This window comes from Lottia gigantea, assembly GCF_000327385.1.
Source record: "Lottia gigantea unplaced genomic scaffold LOTGIsca_96, whole genome shotgun sequence".
Classification (NCBI taxonomy): Eukaryota; Metazoa; Mollusca; class Gastropoda; family Lottiidae; genus Lottia; species Lottia gigantea.
This window is the reverse complement of record NW_008711113.1, coordinates 434,698-450,848: the sequence shown is the minus strand read 5'-3', so window position 1 is coordinate 450,848 and position 16,151 is coordinate 434,698. Positions and strand designations below refer to the sequence as shown.

The following is a 16,151-nucleotide window of genomic DNA, read 5'->3' as shown; positions in this document are numbered from 1 at the left end:
TCCAATGGCGACGATTAATATCAGAAAAAAAAAAGAAAATATTATCTTATTATAATTAGATCTAACGGTATATTAATGTTTAATATTAAACGTGGATTACAGATGACCATTTTGGGTGTTGATTTTAGTGTAAATATATGTACATAATTTTCAGAAGTACTAGAAATTTTTAGAAATACTTCAAACTAGGAATGTTACTCACTATGTATTTTCTATATATCAAGTAGTATCTTAAAATGACGAGTCGTCATTTTAACATTCAAACATGGATAATTCTGGACACACATGGATTTGAAGGCTTAAATTTCGACGGTGAGCTGTGAACACTATTACTGATTGGCTGAGCTAAAAAAAATCACGTTTCCGACACTCCCTTTACAGCTTTGAAGACACATGCTGTTGGTTCTTGAATAAACGTCTTTACTTTAAACTACATTTGGCTCTGAAAATAAACTGCATAATAGCACAATATGAATTAGATAATATTTCTTTCAACTTTCTGATGTTTTTGATATTGTGATCGTACTACCAGTCCCATTCAAATGACGTTATTTTTAACCCATCAAAGCATGTCATGTAAGAACTCCATTTATTGCGGTTTGGCGTAGAGAAGAATGAAAATCTCTTTGGCTTTCGGTTTCTTACACTTTTTTCTGTTATGGAAATTGACTGCATTTTAATGTTTTCGTGGTTTACTTAAAGCTTTGAATACACAATGCTTTTTGGTTTCTTAGACAAACTTTTTGACTTCAGACTACATTTTTCTTTGGAAAAACAGCATTTGTCTTAAGACAATATTGTTCAAATGACATGACACATTATTGTTGGTGGGGAAGTCGGATGTGATATAATTCTTTACGAGATCATGAAGATATTGAACTAATGAAAAGCAGCAATTTTTGGTCAAAATATCTGCACAATCTTGTAAAGAATTCAATCAAATTCGACTGCTTCACCAACAATGATGTTTTCAATATATCATCCACAACTAAATGACATGCATTGAGCGGGCTATAAAATTTTAATCTTGATAACATTGTGAAACAGTTTGGACGAAGCAGAATTGCTCATGGCCAACACCTTTGATTCATTTCATTTTGACGCATCATTGAATTTATTTTCAGTTACGATGAATTCACTGGTTTGTTTAACAGTTATATGCGCCGTGTTGGCTGTCAACATTCAAGCATTTCAACACAACAGACAAATTGGCGACTTGCGACTGAAATTCGGTTAGTATGATTTTAATTATGCAGAATATTGTGACGGAATAGTTTTGAAATGAATTGAGTTTTACGTTCAACTTTTCTGTGCCGACAGCTAGCTATTGTTAGGAATCCAAACTCTCTCTTATACTACAATTCACAAGATCGGTCTGAATTCCCATTTACTATTTCTTCTTACGTCTTCGATTAATTTTATAATTTAATAGACAATGGCTTTCCGGAAGAATACTGTTTAGAGCTCGATACGAACGAAGAGTGGAAAATCAATTCGAATAAAACACTGGATTGTTTCCATTGCAAATGTAGCAGTGCTAATGCAGGAATTCGATGTACAGGGTATGTACATTTATTATGACTAGTCCGACGTGAATCCTTAAAGCTGGGTTCCCTGGTCTTATTCATCTATGCTAGTGTAGACTACAAAGCGCCTAAAAAAAGCCTACATTCTTACTCATTTTTCGATAATTACTTGTACAGATTACATAGTTTAATGGATAATTACTTAGTTTAATTGATAATTACTTAGTTTTATGGATTTGGCAAAATATAGAAAATAGCCTGACTGAATAGAACGACTTCAATTATAATTGTCCAAAAATGTTATGCTAATAAAGACTACAAAGGGCCTCATTACGCCCCCCAAAAAATATCAAAATTTTCCCCTTGAGAGTTACTACCCTCAGTTTGAAAACCCCCACATTAATGTTTATCATCTATTTACAGAATAGGGTATCAAGATGGGATCGTCCCTCCCGCAGGATGTATGAAAAGACATCTACAAGCTTTTGAAATGTCAGAGGGAGAGACTTGCTGTTACCAATTTGTTAATAAAGATAACCTAGGTGAAACTTGTGGAGAAAAAGTTTGTGGTTAATCGACAACAAAAAATGAAAAGCTTCTTCTTTTTAGAACGCATTTAAATAAAAAACTTATTTAGATTTATGTTGGTTTTTGTTTTTATTTTGGTTGATTTCCTCTGGTGGAATATGATCTACATAAGGGTTCAGCTCTCTTGAGGGCTGACCTAGAAAAAGGGACAGAGTTTTGGGATTGAACTATGCAAGTTGAAGAACATTCTAAGGTTGAGAATATAAATGCTATAGATGCCGCAAACAACCCCCTCCCTCCCTGTACACTTCATGGCGTTTGCCGTCTCCATAAGCCCAAACAGGAGCTGAAAAATAGGACGTAAAACTCTATTTTAACACGATTATATTTATGTATATATATTGTAAACAATTCCTGGAAGTTTGGGGTAGCTTCTCTGTTCATTTGGCAATTTTGGGATTTAAAGTAGGAGAAATTAAGCTTTGCAATCAGTCAAACGATTGCCGTGAAAATTTCCAAATGGCAAGAATATCTAAAAAAGATAGCACGATCAATAATAGAAATACAATCCAGCACTGCAGAATTATTTGTGGTCTAACTATGCTCGACTATTCCAGTTTATCTGCCTTTAGTGCTATCGAGATCATCCAGATAATAACATCCGAGTCAACTTCGGCCGTCTCCGTACATATCCGTCAATATTATCAGAACGAGACAATGCGTGCTTAGGGTTGTTATGAATGCAATGTTCTTTTTAACCAATCAAATGCCGATGTAAAGTTATTTGAACTGAAGCCCCCAGTTTTCAGAGCACGTGTCTTCCCGTCAGGTACATATTGAAATAAAAATAACACATAACCCCGACGAAAGATAATCTAAATGAACTCTAGTATGTTTGCAGCAATATCAATAAATACTATATACTTTGATCTAGGACTCCACCCATTGCAGAGATGGGTAAGGAATTTCGAGGTGGTTCACAGTTGCGAAACCGTTTCACAAAACAAAACATGGCGTTAATCGTAGATATACCAAATAAACAATATGATGTGGTATTCCCTATCTTTACAATGTCAAGCTATTAAGAACTACGTACTTATACCTTGACTACAATAGCCACCGATCGTGTATCACGGAATGTAACGATTTAATTGGATTGTACGCCAGCAAATATAACCAATCAGAGCCTTAGAAAGAAAGACTGTAAGGCATTCACATACTTTCTGTCGAGGCCTCTGTATTTGCTAGCGTACAATCCAATGAAATCACTTCAGAATGCCGGGTTGACAAACTCAGTTGCAGAGTGCTCTAGTTACAACAATACGCATCGAAACTTTCAATTATCCATTGCTTTTCTTACAAGGATGAAGGTGATAAAACCCTTGTTGGTGTTGAATGAACGAGATAAAAAAAAAGGTAAACACAGATGAAAATGGGCACCTTTTTCAGACAACCGCCGATTATATAGAGCGCATAGAAAAATATTTTCAAAACGGTAGGTGAAATTATTCTATTCAGTTTAGTGGAGACGTGATAAATTTATTTCTAAATTTTACAAATTTCATGTCTATCCATCCATCCGTCAACTATTTTGCATCTACTTATAAAAACTGTTTCTGAGACTAAGGTATGATAAGTAGGATGAACGATCTCCTTTAAATTGGTAATATTTCCCCTGTACCCTCGCTAATTTTCCCCATTTCCACTATATTTTTGTTAGATATTAGGAATCGTGGTAAATGATGATGATAAAATCGTACACAGGTAGATTTTTTATGATGACATGGACTGGACGTGGGCATTTTGGCTTTGGTTACATTTTTTTAAGAAATGTTCCTTCCGGTACCACTTATTAAAATGAAATTCATCTGAAATCAGGTGCGCCTGTCGGTAATAAAATTGAATTGATATCAATGTATGGTAGTAGAGATAATTCCAATCCACATAAAATTTAGGTAAAAAATCCGAAATTTCTAATAATAAGTTTTTATTTTATATGCTAGATCTTTCTAATAAAATACAACGGGACAAATCCCAAAAAAATTGAAGAAAAAAAATTCACAAAATCGAAAATAAGCTGTTTTTTTTTCATCGTTGTTGTCGATTATGGACAAACTTTTTCTCCACAAGTCACACCTTGGTTATCTTCATTAACAAATTGGTAGCAGCAAGTCTCATTACCTTGCATTTCAAAATCTTGTAGAGCTCTTTTCATACATCCTGTTGGAGGGACAGCCCCATCTTGATACCCTATTCTGAAAATATATTAATATGTTGATATTGATCTCTCAGTCCCGCCTGGGGGCTTTGTTTGCTTATCCAGATCACGGATATTCAGTCTGCTATTTTCTAAAAGAACGTCATACGTCAACACGACATCAGTTATTCGTGTTAGTATTATCATGTATCCAGTTCTGCCATTTCTGCTAGAACGTTCATTGCAAATACACGACATCCGTTAATCGTGTCCCGACCTGGATCCTGTTTATACAGTTTTGCAATTTTCTAACGCGCATTGCAAATACACGACATCTCTTATTCGTGTCCAAACGCATGACTGTCGTAAGATTGAAATTTTACTTTGAGCATACAATACTTAGGCCATATTCTAATAAGAACGTACACCGCAAAGACAGCAACATCCGATTTTCGTGTCCGAACCCGGATCCCGTTTATTCAATTCTGGACGTACTATGCAAATGAAGTGTTAAAAATGAAACGGGGATACAACTGGGGATACAAAATTGTTTCTAGAGGGGCTAACCCACACCAACAGGCGCCGCCGCTGAATAAAAGTAAAATCTAACCCTGTGCATTTGATACCACTATTAGCAGCACTGCATTTACAATTAAAACAGTTTATTGTGTTACTCTCATTGAGAGCCCACTCAACGTTTGTGCCTGTTTCCCTGCAGTATACTTGAAATGTGCCCGATACTGTTAAATAGATAAAATAAAATATATTATTCGAATATTAGGACTGATAAAAATCTAATCTATTCCCTGACACCCAGACTTCTTCTGTCTTCCCAGCAGTGCGTAGACAAAGTTAGACTGGATGATAGAGGCTAGAACTAAGCGCTAAATGATCGCATTGGGTTGCGCAAATTGGTTACTTTAACCCACTGAGCACTGTGTGACGTTGCCATTCTTCAGTAACCGAATTCAAAGAAAGTTACGCTGCATAAAACTTCGTTGCTGTTGCAAGCCTAAACAATATTAAAGTAAAATCTACCAGGTGGTACGTAAAACTCCATTTCAGTTCAAGCCCCGACAATATTTATTGGTATAAAACTGAGAAGTAGGGCGTAAAACTCCATTTCAGTTTAAGCCCAGCAATATTTATTGGCATAAAACTGAGAAGTAGGACATTTTAGTTCATTTTCAGAAGATTAGCTCATAAAGATCTTACCAACATGCAAGAAGCCGACATTCGAAAATAAATAGCGCCGCAGTAAATTCACAAGATGTCACATAAAACACATGTTTCAAAAATCAATGTCATAGCACATTAATCAGAATTAGACCAAACTTTCGTTCCTTTTTTATGAACTTTTATATTTAATTAAGTCACTTCTGTTAAATTCTATAGACAGTCCTCTTGCCCATTCGTCAGTTTGATGATAGGGCCAGCCAATCAAATTTCTGCCTTCTCCAACGCTGGGATTTTGTGACGCGAGCAAAAAGTGCATTCAGTGTCTTCTCGGAATAACATTTTATTCGCGTCACAAAATCCCAGTGTTGGAAAGGACAAAAATTTGATTGGCTAGCAGCGTTAGCAACTTCACGAATGTTCAAAGAGGTCCGTCCTTAGACCCTAACTAAAGTGGCTGGATTAAAGATAAAACTTAATAAGAAATAGAACTAAAGTTTGGTCTAATTTTGATAGACTGGTGTTATAGCTGATATTTCAATACTACTTACTGAATCTTATTCTTAAGTCACCAATCTGTCTGTTGTGTTCCACTGCATCAAAGCTGATAAACATAATCGAGGAGAGAACCACTAAACACACTAGGGTATTCATTGTAGCTGAAACGAATTGAATGAATGAATTAATGAATGAGCCTATACATACACATAACACAATGGAATACCATAACATGATATACAATAGCAAAATAATTTCACTATTAAAATAGAGCTCAATACATCAATTGTAGAGCGATATGGACCACTGTTAAAATACTGCTCAATACAACAATTGTAGAGCGATATAGACCACTGTTAAAATAATGCTCAATACATCAATTGTAGAGCGATATAGACCACTGTTAAAATAGTGCTCAATGCATAAATTGTAGAGAGATATAGAAATACCGCTGTTAAAATAGTGCTCAATACATCAATTAAGAGCGGAATACAAATACCACTGTTAAAATTGTGCCTAATACATCAATTGTAGAGCGAAATAGAAATACCACTGTTACAATAGTGCGTAATACATCAATTGTAGAGCGAAATAGAAATACCACTGTTACAATAGTGCGTAATACATCAATTGTAGAGCGATATAGAAATACCACTGTTAAAATAGTGCCCAATACACCTGTTGTAGATAGTAAAACAGAAACTAACACATGTTGTTACTCAGAGTTTCACGCTCTGCGATATTCAGATAAAACAACAACAGCGTGAAACTCTGAGTGACATTTTTCAGGTTCTATTCAATTATTTTATTAAAAATATTCATGAAAAAAAGTTTTAAATTTAAGTGGTGAGATAATGTATGAATTTGAATTTATAACAATTTAAATTTCTATGAAAAATATGCTTCATATTCAAATATTATAATTTTTGGACATGCACCATCAGGTGTAAACTCATGCGTTGTCCGCTATTTTAGAACAGTTAATAAAAGGTTTTTTATTTGGATCTGCTAAAAGAACGCAGAACCGTTTCTCGGGTTTTCTAATAATCTTCTTGATCAAATCACGTTTTCCCCAAGTATCATCAAAAGTCGTCAACATTTATGAAAACCAGGGCCGTAAACCGTACTTACTACTTACAGGACAAGACCAACGAAAACATGAAACGACCTGGAACCGAGCAGAAAAACAACCAGAAACGACTTCAAACCATTTTGCGATGAATTTTAAGCATGTTAATTAGACCGAACATGTACTTCATTTTATGTGTAGTAAGTATCGCCGTAAACAGCAGATCTTTTTAATGAGGTAAAACTCGAAATCAGTGACGTTTTTATCACAACACTATCGGTAGACTTCAAAGAGTATCATTAAACCGTAAATATCAAATAAACGATATAATTAGCGGGTGTCATATTTACATTTTTAAATTTAAAAATTTTTTTTGATGAAATTCCGCATGCGCCGAATAAGAGAACGAGGCCTTAAAAACAAGGAAGCGAAAACTAAGACCTTAGACAACAAGAAAAAACTAGAAAACGAATAAATGGGTCTGTAAAAACTAGAAAACGAAAACTAAGGGTTGACAAGGTATTTTTTTTTATAAACCGAAACTAGAAAAACTAAAAAAAAAAAGATTTTAAGAAAACTTGTAAACGAAAACTGAGACCTAAGAAAACTAGAAAACGAAAACTAAGACGAAAAATGTATTTTAATTTATAAAACGAAAACTAGGGCCTTAGAAAACTAAAAATGTGGAGCGAAAAAATATTTAAATCTTATAAAAACTAGAAAACTGGTGAATGAAAACTCAAAGACAATTTGTCATGATATTTTGATTTTTAAAACGAACACTAATGCCTTAGAAAATTAGAAAAGGAAGAGGGCAAGGTTTGTGTCAATGTCTTTTTTACTAGACAACGAAAATTAAGACTTAAGAAAACTAAACGACGAGAAAAGTATTTTAATTTATAAAACGAAAAATATGGCCTTAGAAAACTAGATAATCTAGAAAACTAGAAAAGCTAGATTAGTAAACGAAAACTCGGAAGCAAAATGACTAGGTATTTTGATTTTTAACGCGAAAATTTTTGAAAAAGTAGAAAACGAAAAATAAAGGCTAAGAAAACTAAACAACGACCTTGGAAAAATAGAGGGCGAGAAAAGTAGTTTAATTTATAAAACGAAAACTAAGGTATTTTGATTTATAAAACGAAAACTAAGACCCCATAGAAAAGTTTGAGAAATATACTTACCCATACTATTTACTATACCGCTGTTATAACTATCAGAGCAAAACTACGACTGAACGTAGTAGTTTATACGAATACGACTACATATGTCACATAAGAGAACACTTATTACTATTCATAATGTCACGCTGACAAAAGTAAGCCTGTTACAATATTTTCCCTAATCTGTTATTCAAAGTAGTGGCAGCTCTTTATTTACGTATCGACCCCCTTCCTTGCTTCTAAAACATTTTCAGAATCTGCTTCGTGGCAGGTGGTTATGAAACAGTTTAACTAAAAACTGAAGTAAAATCGATTTTTCGTGTTGAAAACAAATCTATGTTACTAAGTCATTGAAATTGTCAAATAATAATGAATATATAAATAATACTAAATAAATTATAAGTAATGAACTCTTTTACATGGGTCCGAATTAGATAAAAATAATAATGAATAATAATGTGTCAGAAATAGGTAGTAATACTAATAATGAATAATAATGAGTTCTTTAACATGGGTCAGAATCAGGGAATAATAATAATAATGAATAATTATGGGCCAAAATCAGGTAGTAATACTAATAATGAATAATAATGAGCACTTTTACATGGGTCAGAATTAGGTAAAAATAATAATGAATAATAATGGGTCAGAATAAGGTAAAAATAATAATGGATAATAATGGGTCAGAATTAGGTAAAAATAATAATGAATAATTTTGTGTCAGAATAAGGTAGTAACGATAATGAATAATAATGGGTAAGAATTAGGTAAAGATAATAATGAATAATTTTGTGTCAGAATAAGGTAGTAACGATAATGAATAATAATGGGTAAGAATTAGGTAAAGATAATAATGAATAATTTTGTGTCAGAATAAGGTAGTAACGATAATGAATAATAATGGGTAAGAATTAGGTAAGATAATAATGAATAATAATGGGTAAGAATCAGTTAATAATAATAATGAATAATTATGGGTTAGAAAGAGGTAGTACTAATCATGAATAATTATGGGTCAGAATTAAGTGGTAATAATAATGAATAATTATGGGTCAGAATTAAGTGGTAATAGTAATGAATAATTATGGGTTAGAATGAGGTAGTAATAATCATGAATGATTATGGGTCAGAATTAAGTGGTAATATAAATTAATAATAATGGGCCAGAATTAGGTAAAAATAATATTGAATAATTATAGGTTAAAATTAGGTAGTGATAATAATGAATAATAATGAGCTCTTTTAAATGTGTCAGAATTTGGTCAATAAGGTCTCAAATTAAAGAGCATCAAAATACCGAGCCTAAGAGGGATATCTCAGTCGATTAATAACAGTCTACCTTGTAATTTATAACCGTCCCAATTCTTGTTTGAATTAACTTAAGATTAAACGAAACAATAAGATTGAAATGAATTTATTATGATGAACAATGAACAAAGATCTACAATAACTATTCAACAACAAAATCGGTTGAGTCACATGGCTACGTTTGCAGCTTAAGGGGGGTGTAAAAGGATTTCCCCATGCTTTTATGAGTATAAAGAACACAGGTATCTTTGATTTGCACCATTCAAATTTTCAATCAGACCTCTGTGGATTTTGCAATTCCACTAAAACAAATCGTTTCATGCCGTAGGTAATGCAAAGGCATTTTGTTATCATTGAGAGTTTTTGCCTTGATGGCGTCATATACATTTCTATTATTACATAAACCACTGACATCTGATGGAAACCTGGAATGGTGAGAATGGTGTCTTCGAATGAAGATAAACAGTTCAGATACACACAAAAACCTCTTTACAACCCCTTTAGATTAAACATGTATATATACTGATAATAATTTGTTAATCAAATGCGAGGCCCAAGATCGGAAATACATTTTATTCATCAGATGTCGCTGATGTCTGTTTAAGAATGTGACGATAATTTATGTAAAACATGTTCATTTGACTCTAAGGCGAGATTCGAAAACATCTATGTTTAGTAGCAATTATCGTACAGCTCACATATCCAACAATTAACAATAAAATTCTAAATCCATGCACCAGTGTCTATTGTGCTAGAAAATTGAAATAATGCGGAAAACAAAATATTACATCAGCAAAAAAACCTCCGAAAATATCAGTAGTTGTTAATTGCAAATTAGCAAATTATTAACGGCAAGAGCGATTGCCATGCCCATTGATACACACATTTTACTTGTGAAACTCTAACGTCGACAAATGTCTAAAAAAAGCAGTAGCCTACGTAATATCAACCTTAGTAAAATAGATTACAATTTCGTACCTTTTTTCTCTAATATTTCGTTTGCATTGTAATCTAACAAGTTTTCTACAACAGTCACGTTCTATTGACGTTACTTTTAATCAATCAACTCCTGTCATCAATATGGCGAATTTTGGGATAGCGAAACTCAAAGTAGAGCAATGTGCTAATCTCTTTAGGTTTGCAAACTTAGTGCTTGTAATATGACTGGCTTTGATTGTTTGAATGGGATATCAGTAGAAACCGGTCAGATCACAATGTAGACGAAATGTCGATATATCAGAAAAAAGAAACGAAATAGTTATAATGATAAGATTGACGCAATGTGATGAAGCTAATGATGAATTGATAAATGAAACACTACACAATCACAAAAAAATAAGTTTTGATAAGGCAATTAAGCAATCATCTCCAATCAGTTCAAAACACTTATTACCACTCCGTACACATACCGGCACTGCAACGCGGAAATCGCATACAACAGTCTGAATTTCTTGAACACGGATGTCCGTACCAGCAGTCGTAACAGATTTTCGCACTGGGGTCGCAAGTACTGTATCGTTTACAGCAGTCATATTTTGAGCGGCAACGGTTCCTGAAACAATTTCTGTCAGGTAGATAATCCCAATGGTTCCTGCAAAACAAAATGAAATAGTATTACATACACTTAGATTTTACATAAAACTAAATTTTTTGCTTTTACCTATTTTGTATGTAATATTGGGCAGCAACGGCGAGTGTGGTTCCAGGCTTTTCATTATGATATACTTCTTCATTTATGATTGATATACTTTCTCGTAGGATCGTATGCTGCTACCAATGAATTTGCAAACTTTTATTGTGGATTTCTGGTTTTGTTTTGCGGTCCGGTTCGCTTGTTAGTGCAAAGTCAAAGTCCACCTGCGTTGAATTGACAAAAAAGTATCAATTCTGTTCCCACGCATGTGTGACTTAGCAAGTTATGTGAATTGGAGTGTTACTTTGCAAACCTACATCGACATGCAGTATGTTTAAACAATGGTCTTCTTTCATCATGCCATGTTCTGACATGTTTACTGTGGAATGGGTTTCACATTCAGTAGTAGTGACCTCATGAATTACCTTGAACTTGAGTATCGAGATCTTCTGTAGCCCCATCTATATCTGGATTTTGGTTGGCGAAAATACGATAAACGTGCGTATCTAAAATTAAGGAGGAATTTCATGTTAGCAGTTATCAAGGGCAATAACTGATACAAGTTTAAGGTATTCAATGGACGACTAGTTATGTAGGTTTTCAAAGCCCTGGGGTACTGATCCACCAATGATAAACGCCCCCATCCCTGTACCCTTCATAAAGCATACAGCCAATCAGAACCCTCGACAGAAAGACTGTAAACGATTTGTCCGTGTATGTAATTTAGGACTCTGATTGGCTGTTTTCAGAAACTTACAATTCATATCTATTTACAAACATCTCTCATACATATAAGTAGCTTATGATGTCAAGGTATTAGACGAAGTTCTATAAAGCTTGACATTTTGAAGACGGAAGAAGATCTGAGAACCGAGATAAGATATTCGTTATGATATTGCCATATAATCCAATTTCCCTCCGCTTAATTAAATCCCTCTCTATTTGTGTTATACCCTCAAAATGTCACGACGTCTTAGACGTTTTTTATTAAATATTATTAATACGGTTCCATTAATCTAGGGCTTTGGTCATAAAGAAATGTCACCGAAACCCAATTTTTCCCTTTCATTCGATACAATCTTAACATCGCAATGTATTATTAGTTTAATACACATGGAAATCCCCGATGAAATATTAATCAGACGAAGTAGGTTCGCCATCCGTTTGACCGATCGAATCTTTGTCTCAGAAACAGGATTTTTTTTAGCTTAGCCACCTGTCGTCAAGAACTTTTGTTGACTTTTATATCTTGCCAATATGCTAAAAGGGTGGATTTTTTTTAGATATTAGGAAGACGTTTTCTTTACCTTTTATCAGCAGATACTAATTCTGAACTGTCGCCATCTTGAATTTCGTCATCTATTAATTTACCGTAACCAAAATCTAAAGCTGAAACGAAAGAAATAGATCACAGTCATAAATATAAGATACAAGTTCAAATGAAATGGAGTTTTACATCCTAATGTCAAATTTCGTTGAGTCCGTTGATCAAACCTTTATCAGATCATTTAACTTCGTGAAAAATACCTGGAAAAACTTTATTGTTAGCTTTATTGTTACCATTAATGCAAGAAACAACACCAAAATGAGATATATCTTCGCACGAATAGGAAACTTTATTGGAAAAGTTTCCAACATGGCTGTAATTAGGCACAAGCTTATTCAAATGTCTCTTTGGTGCTTAAAAACCAAATTCGAACATATTTTCTTCTTCATATTTTGTCATTGATACACGATTTTCATTGACTAGTGTTTTATTTTGCTTTTTCGATAGAACAGTGCAGTTCACTTCAAAATGTGGGCGTATATTCTTATGACAGTTTCTATCAGATGTCCGTTGTGTAATTCCCAATGACCTAAAAGGTGAAAAAAAGCTGTCATGTGGACATATATTCTTGGGACACCACTCGTAATTTTTTTTTAGTTTTAGTATTTCCCGTTAATAATATGACACATCTTTCAACGACTTTATAAACTTCAGATGAATTTATGGTTATTACTAACAAGATTATCTGAACCACTCAATTAACCCTTTCAGTCAGAATAGCTTGTAATTAATTTAACACCCTACCTGGTAAAAATAATTAATTAGTAAGCCGTTATTAACCTTCCGATTGGATATTGTTATGAACATTTTAAGGTGACTTTTTAAATATACTGCAGTCATTGATGATATAATTTTCTGATCTGAGAAATTGCGTCTTGTCTTTCGAATGCGGCAAAAAACTAAGACGTAAAACGGGGTGTAGCTCGAGAGTAAGAATCGAAAAAAAGTGGGCTAATGCCACAGTCCTGGCAAAATTTACACACTGAATGGCGTTATCTGTCATTAGCACAGCGTGAAACATAAAAGTAGGCCGTAAAACTTCATTTAAATTCCGTAACTTTTCTGCACACATGGGCTAATGAAGACGAGCAACGCCATGCAGGATGCAATGTGGGAAATTCTGCCAGGACAGTGGCATGAGCCTGATCTTTTTTGATTTCCAACTGTCCAGGAATCTTTAACGTAGCACACGGAGCCTCGGTTTATTGTCTCATCAGAACGACTAGACGCTTTTTCCATGTAGGGCGACAGGCAACGTATTTCAGTATGCAACGAGGAAATATTTTTAGGTTAGTGGACCATTCCTCTCTTTCGAGAACTTTTTACAGAATTTTTTATGGGTTCAATTTGCAGAATAATTCAGAAATTGAGTTATTTTCGAAAAATCCGAAATTAGAATATGAATTTGAATGCGTGACTGCATGATTATAAACACAATTTTTTTTAAACCAAACGTAATTGGCAAAAACTATTCCGAGTTTTTAGGATGGGTTCCAATTGCAGAGTTATAACATAACTTGGCAAGACTATCACGAAGGTGCTTAATGTTGTGCAAGAAAATAATTGGCAAAAACTATACATTAGTAATGGACAAGTTTGATTGGAAGTAATTTCTCATATGTGAATATGAATATGTTCCACATGTTACAGACGTGTAATGAGATGCCCACTCTCTTATAGGCTTTAGGAAAAACCAAAAGCACCATGCATATCATGAGCAATGGGAGAACTTTTATCATGGTAGAGTCATTTTTGTTTTGTAAAAGTTGGCACACACGTCTAAGTCAAGCATCCAATCACGTCTATGATATAAAGATTTCACAGACCTCTCCTTTTAGTTAAACATATTCTACGTACTTTTATTCGCTTCATTATTTTTTCAAATAGAACAATTTAAAGTAAATAGAACAATGTAGAGTAAAAAAACAATTTTAAGTAAATAGAACAATTTAGAATAAATAGAACAAGTAGAGTAAAAAGAACAATTTTAAGTAAATAGAACAATTTAGAGTAAATATAACAATGTAGAGAAAAAAGAACAATTTAAAGTAAATAAAACAATTTAAAGTAAATAGAACAATTTAGAGTAAATAGAACAATGTAGAGTAAATAGAACAATTTAGAGTAAATAGAATAATATAGAGTAAATAGAACTATTTGAAATAAAGTGGTTATCAATTCGTCCTATCTATGTGTAAAAATAACAAATTACTTAAAGCTATCAATTTAACTAACAATATAAAACATTGGAACCCCATGACGACCATCAATAATCACTGTTTAAAATATTTATAATACCACAGAAAACAATCTGACATCCATATAGATTAATACTGATTGCTGATGAGAAATGAAATGACATGAGTGATGAGTTTTACGTCCTACTTTTCTATACCATGTTGGATATTGAAGACGGGCAACGCCGTGTAGGGTATCAAATGGGTAAGTTCTCCGGGATAGCGGCATTAGATTGCTATTTTTTGATTTCCAACTGCCGAAGGATCATTAACGTGCACAGTCTGTAGCACATGGGGCCTCGGTTTATTGTCCCATCCGAACGACAAGACGCTTTTCCATGTCTTACTGACAGGGGGGAACTGGGTTGAAAAATCCGGTGGGAGCAGATGCTGTCATGTCGCTCCTCGGAGGCTGAATCAGTTTTGAACCTTCGCACATTTTTATATTTACATGTATAATCATCTTAAATTCCCGGTGCTGTTTCCTCACTACTTGACAATTATGATACCCCTACTCGACCTTTCCTCCCCCTACCCAACCATGAAGTAACGTCACTTATGGTTGACTAATAGGTCCATGGCCGCCGCTATAAAAAATGGCAATCGTTCACTCTTTTAGACCGGAAGTGTCAGCTCGGCATCCTTCACGGACAGTACAAACCAGATAGCTAATATTGTTTATTTGGTATATTTAGTGCTTAAATAATTTGATATTATTATCTAAATTATAATCACCATAATATTGTTTTGACGGTGTCAATCGATTTTGATCCTATCTCGAGGGAGTACCTGTCCATTTTATATCACGTTTTCTCTTCCGGAACACCTTATGGCACGCCGTGACTACTTGTCACTTGAGTTGGTTCCTCACGAACAGTCGAACTAGTACCGTTGTCTACAAATGAATGGAATAGATAGAACTTTCTAGTAGTCTGTAGCTGATATGCAAATAAAGACGGACAACGCCATTCAGTGTGCAATGATGGAAATTTTACAGGCAGCGACATTAGCCTTCTCTTTTTTCGGTTACCTGATATCAAGGGTTCTTCATCGTGCCCAACGTGTAGCAAATTGAGATCGGCTTCTTGTTTTATGGTAATGATGCTGTCTTGACAAACTTTTTCCTCGTTGAACACTACATGCAGTTTTCTGTCTGCAGAAAAGTAGGGCGTAAAACTCCTTTTTATTTCATTAAATTCCACAGCTATTAGAGACCAAATAACAGTGTGTTGAAAAGTTTGGACGAACAATAAACATGGTCGTACAACTGTGTTTCCAACCCCAAGGGATAAATAAACAGTGACTAAATTAATGAAAACTACTATTTCAAATTTTTAGTGCATTCGTAAAGAGAGTTTTAGCTTATTAATGTTTTAAGTTGTGATAATAATGGCCTATTGTTCATCTGACACCTTAGGGAGATCGGCTTTGGTTCTTAGCAGACAGAATTCTAAAATAATCGTTCAGTTGAAACACAAATCAAGACCAT

General features: G+C 34.0%; 2 protein-coding genes across 2 annotated transcripts; one reads left to right on the top strand and one right to left on the bottom strand.

Annotated features, from left to right (window-relative positions):
* Positions 1–236: 236 nt before the first annotated feature.
* LOTGIDRAFT_237131 (hypothetical protein) lies at positions 237–2,168 on the top strand (the record flags this gene model as incomplete). The annotated part of the gene is made up of 4 exons (XM_009068922.1): positions 237–312; positions 1,125–1,232; positions 1,433–1,562; positions 1,950–2,168. The coding sequence occupies 4 exons, from the start codon at positions 237–239 to the stop codon at positions 2,098–2,100; spliced, it is 465 nt and encodes a 154-aa protein (XP_009067170.1). The 3' UTR covers positions 2,101–2,168.
* Positions 2,169–2,323: 155 nt separating this feature from the next.
* On the bottom strand, positions 2,324–14,297 carry LOTGIDRAFT_237130 (hypothetical protein; the record flags this gene model as incomplete). The annotated part of the gene is made up of 8 exons (XM_009068921.1): positions 2,324–2,400; positions 4,236–4,309; positions 4,862–4,991; positions 5,979–6,086; positions 10,875–11,056; positions 11,524–11,604; positions 12,406–12,487; positions 14,252–14,297. 8 exons carry the CDS (start codon positions 14,295–14,297, stop codon positions 2,324–2,326), a joined length of 780 nt encoding a protein of 259 aa, XP_009067169.1.
* Between the last annotated feature and the right edge of the window lie 1,854 nt (positions 14,298–16,151).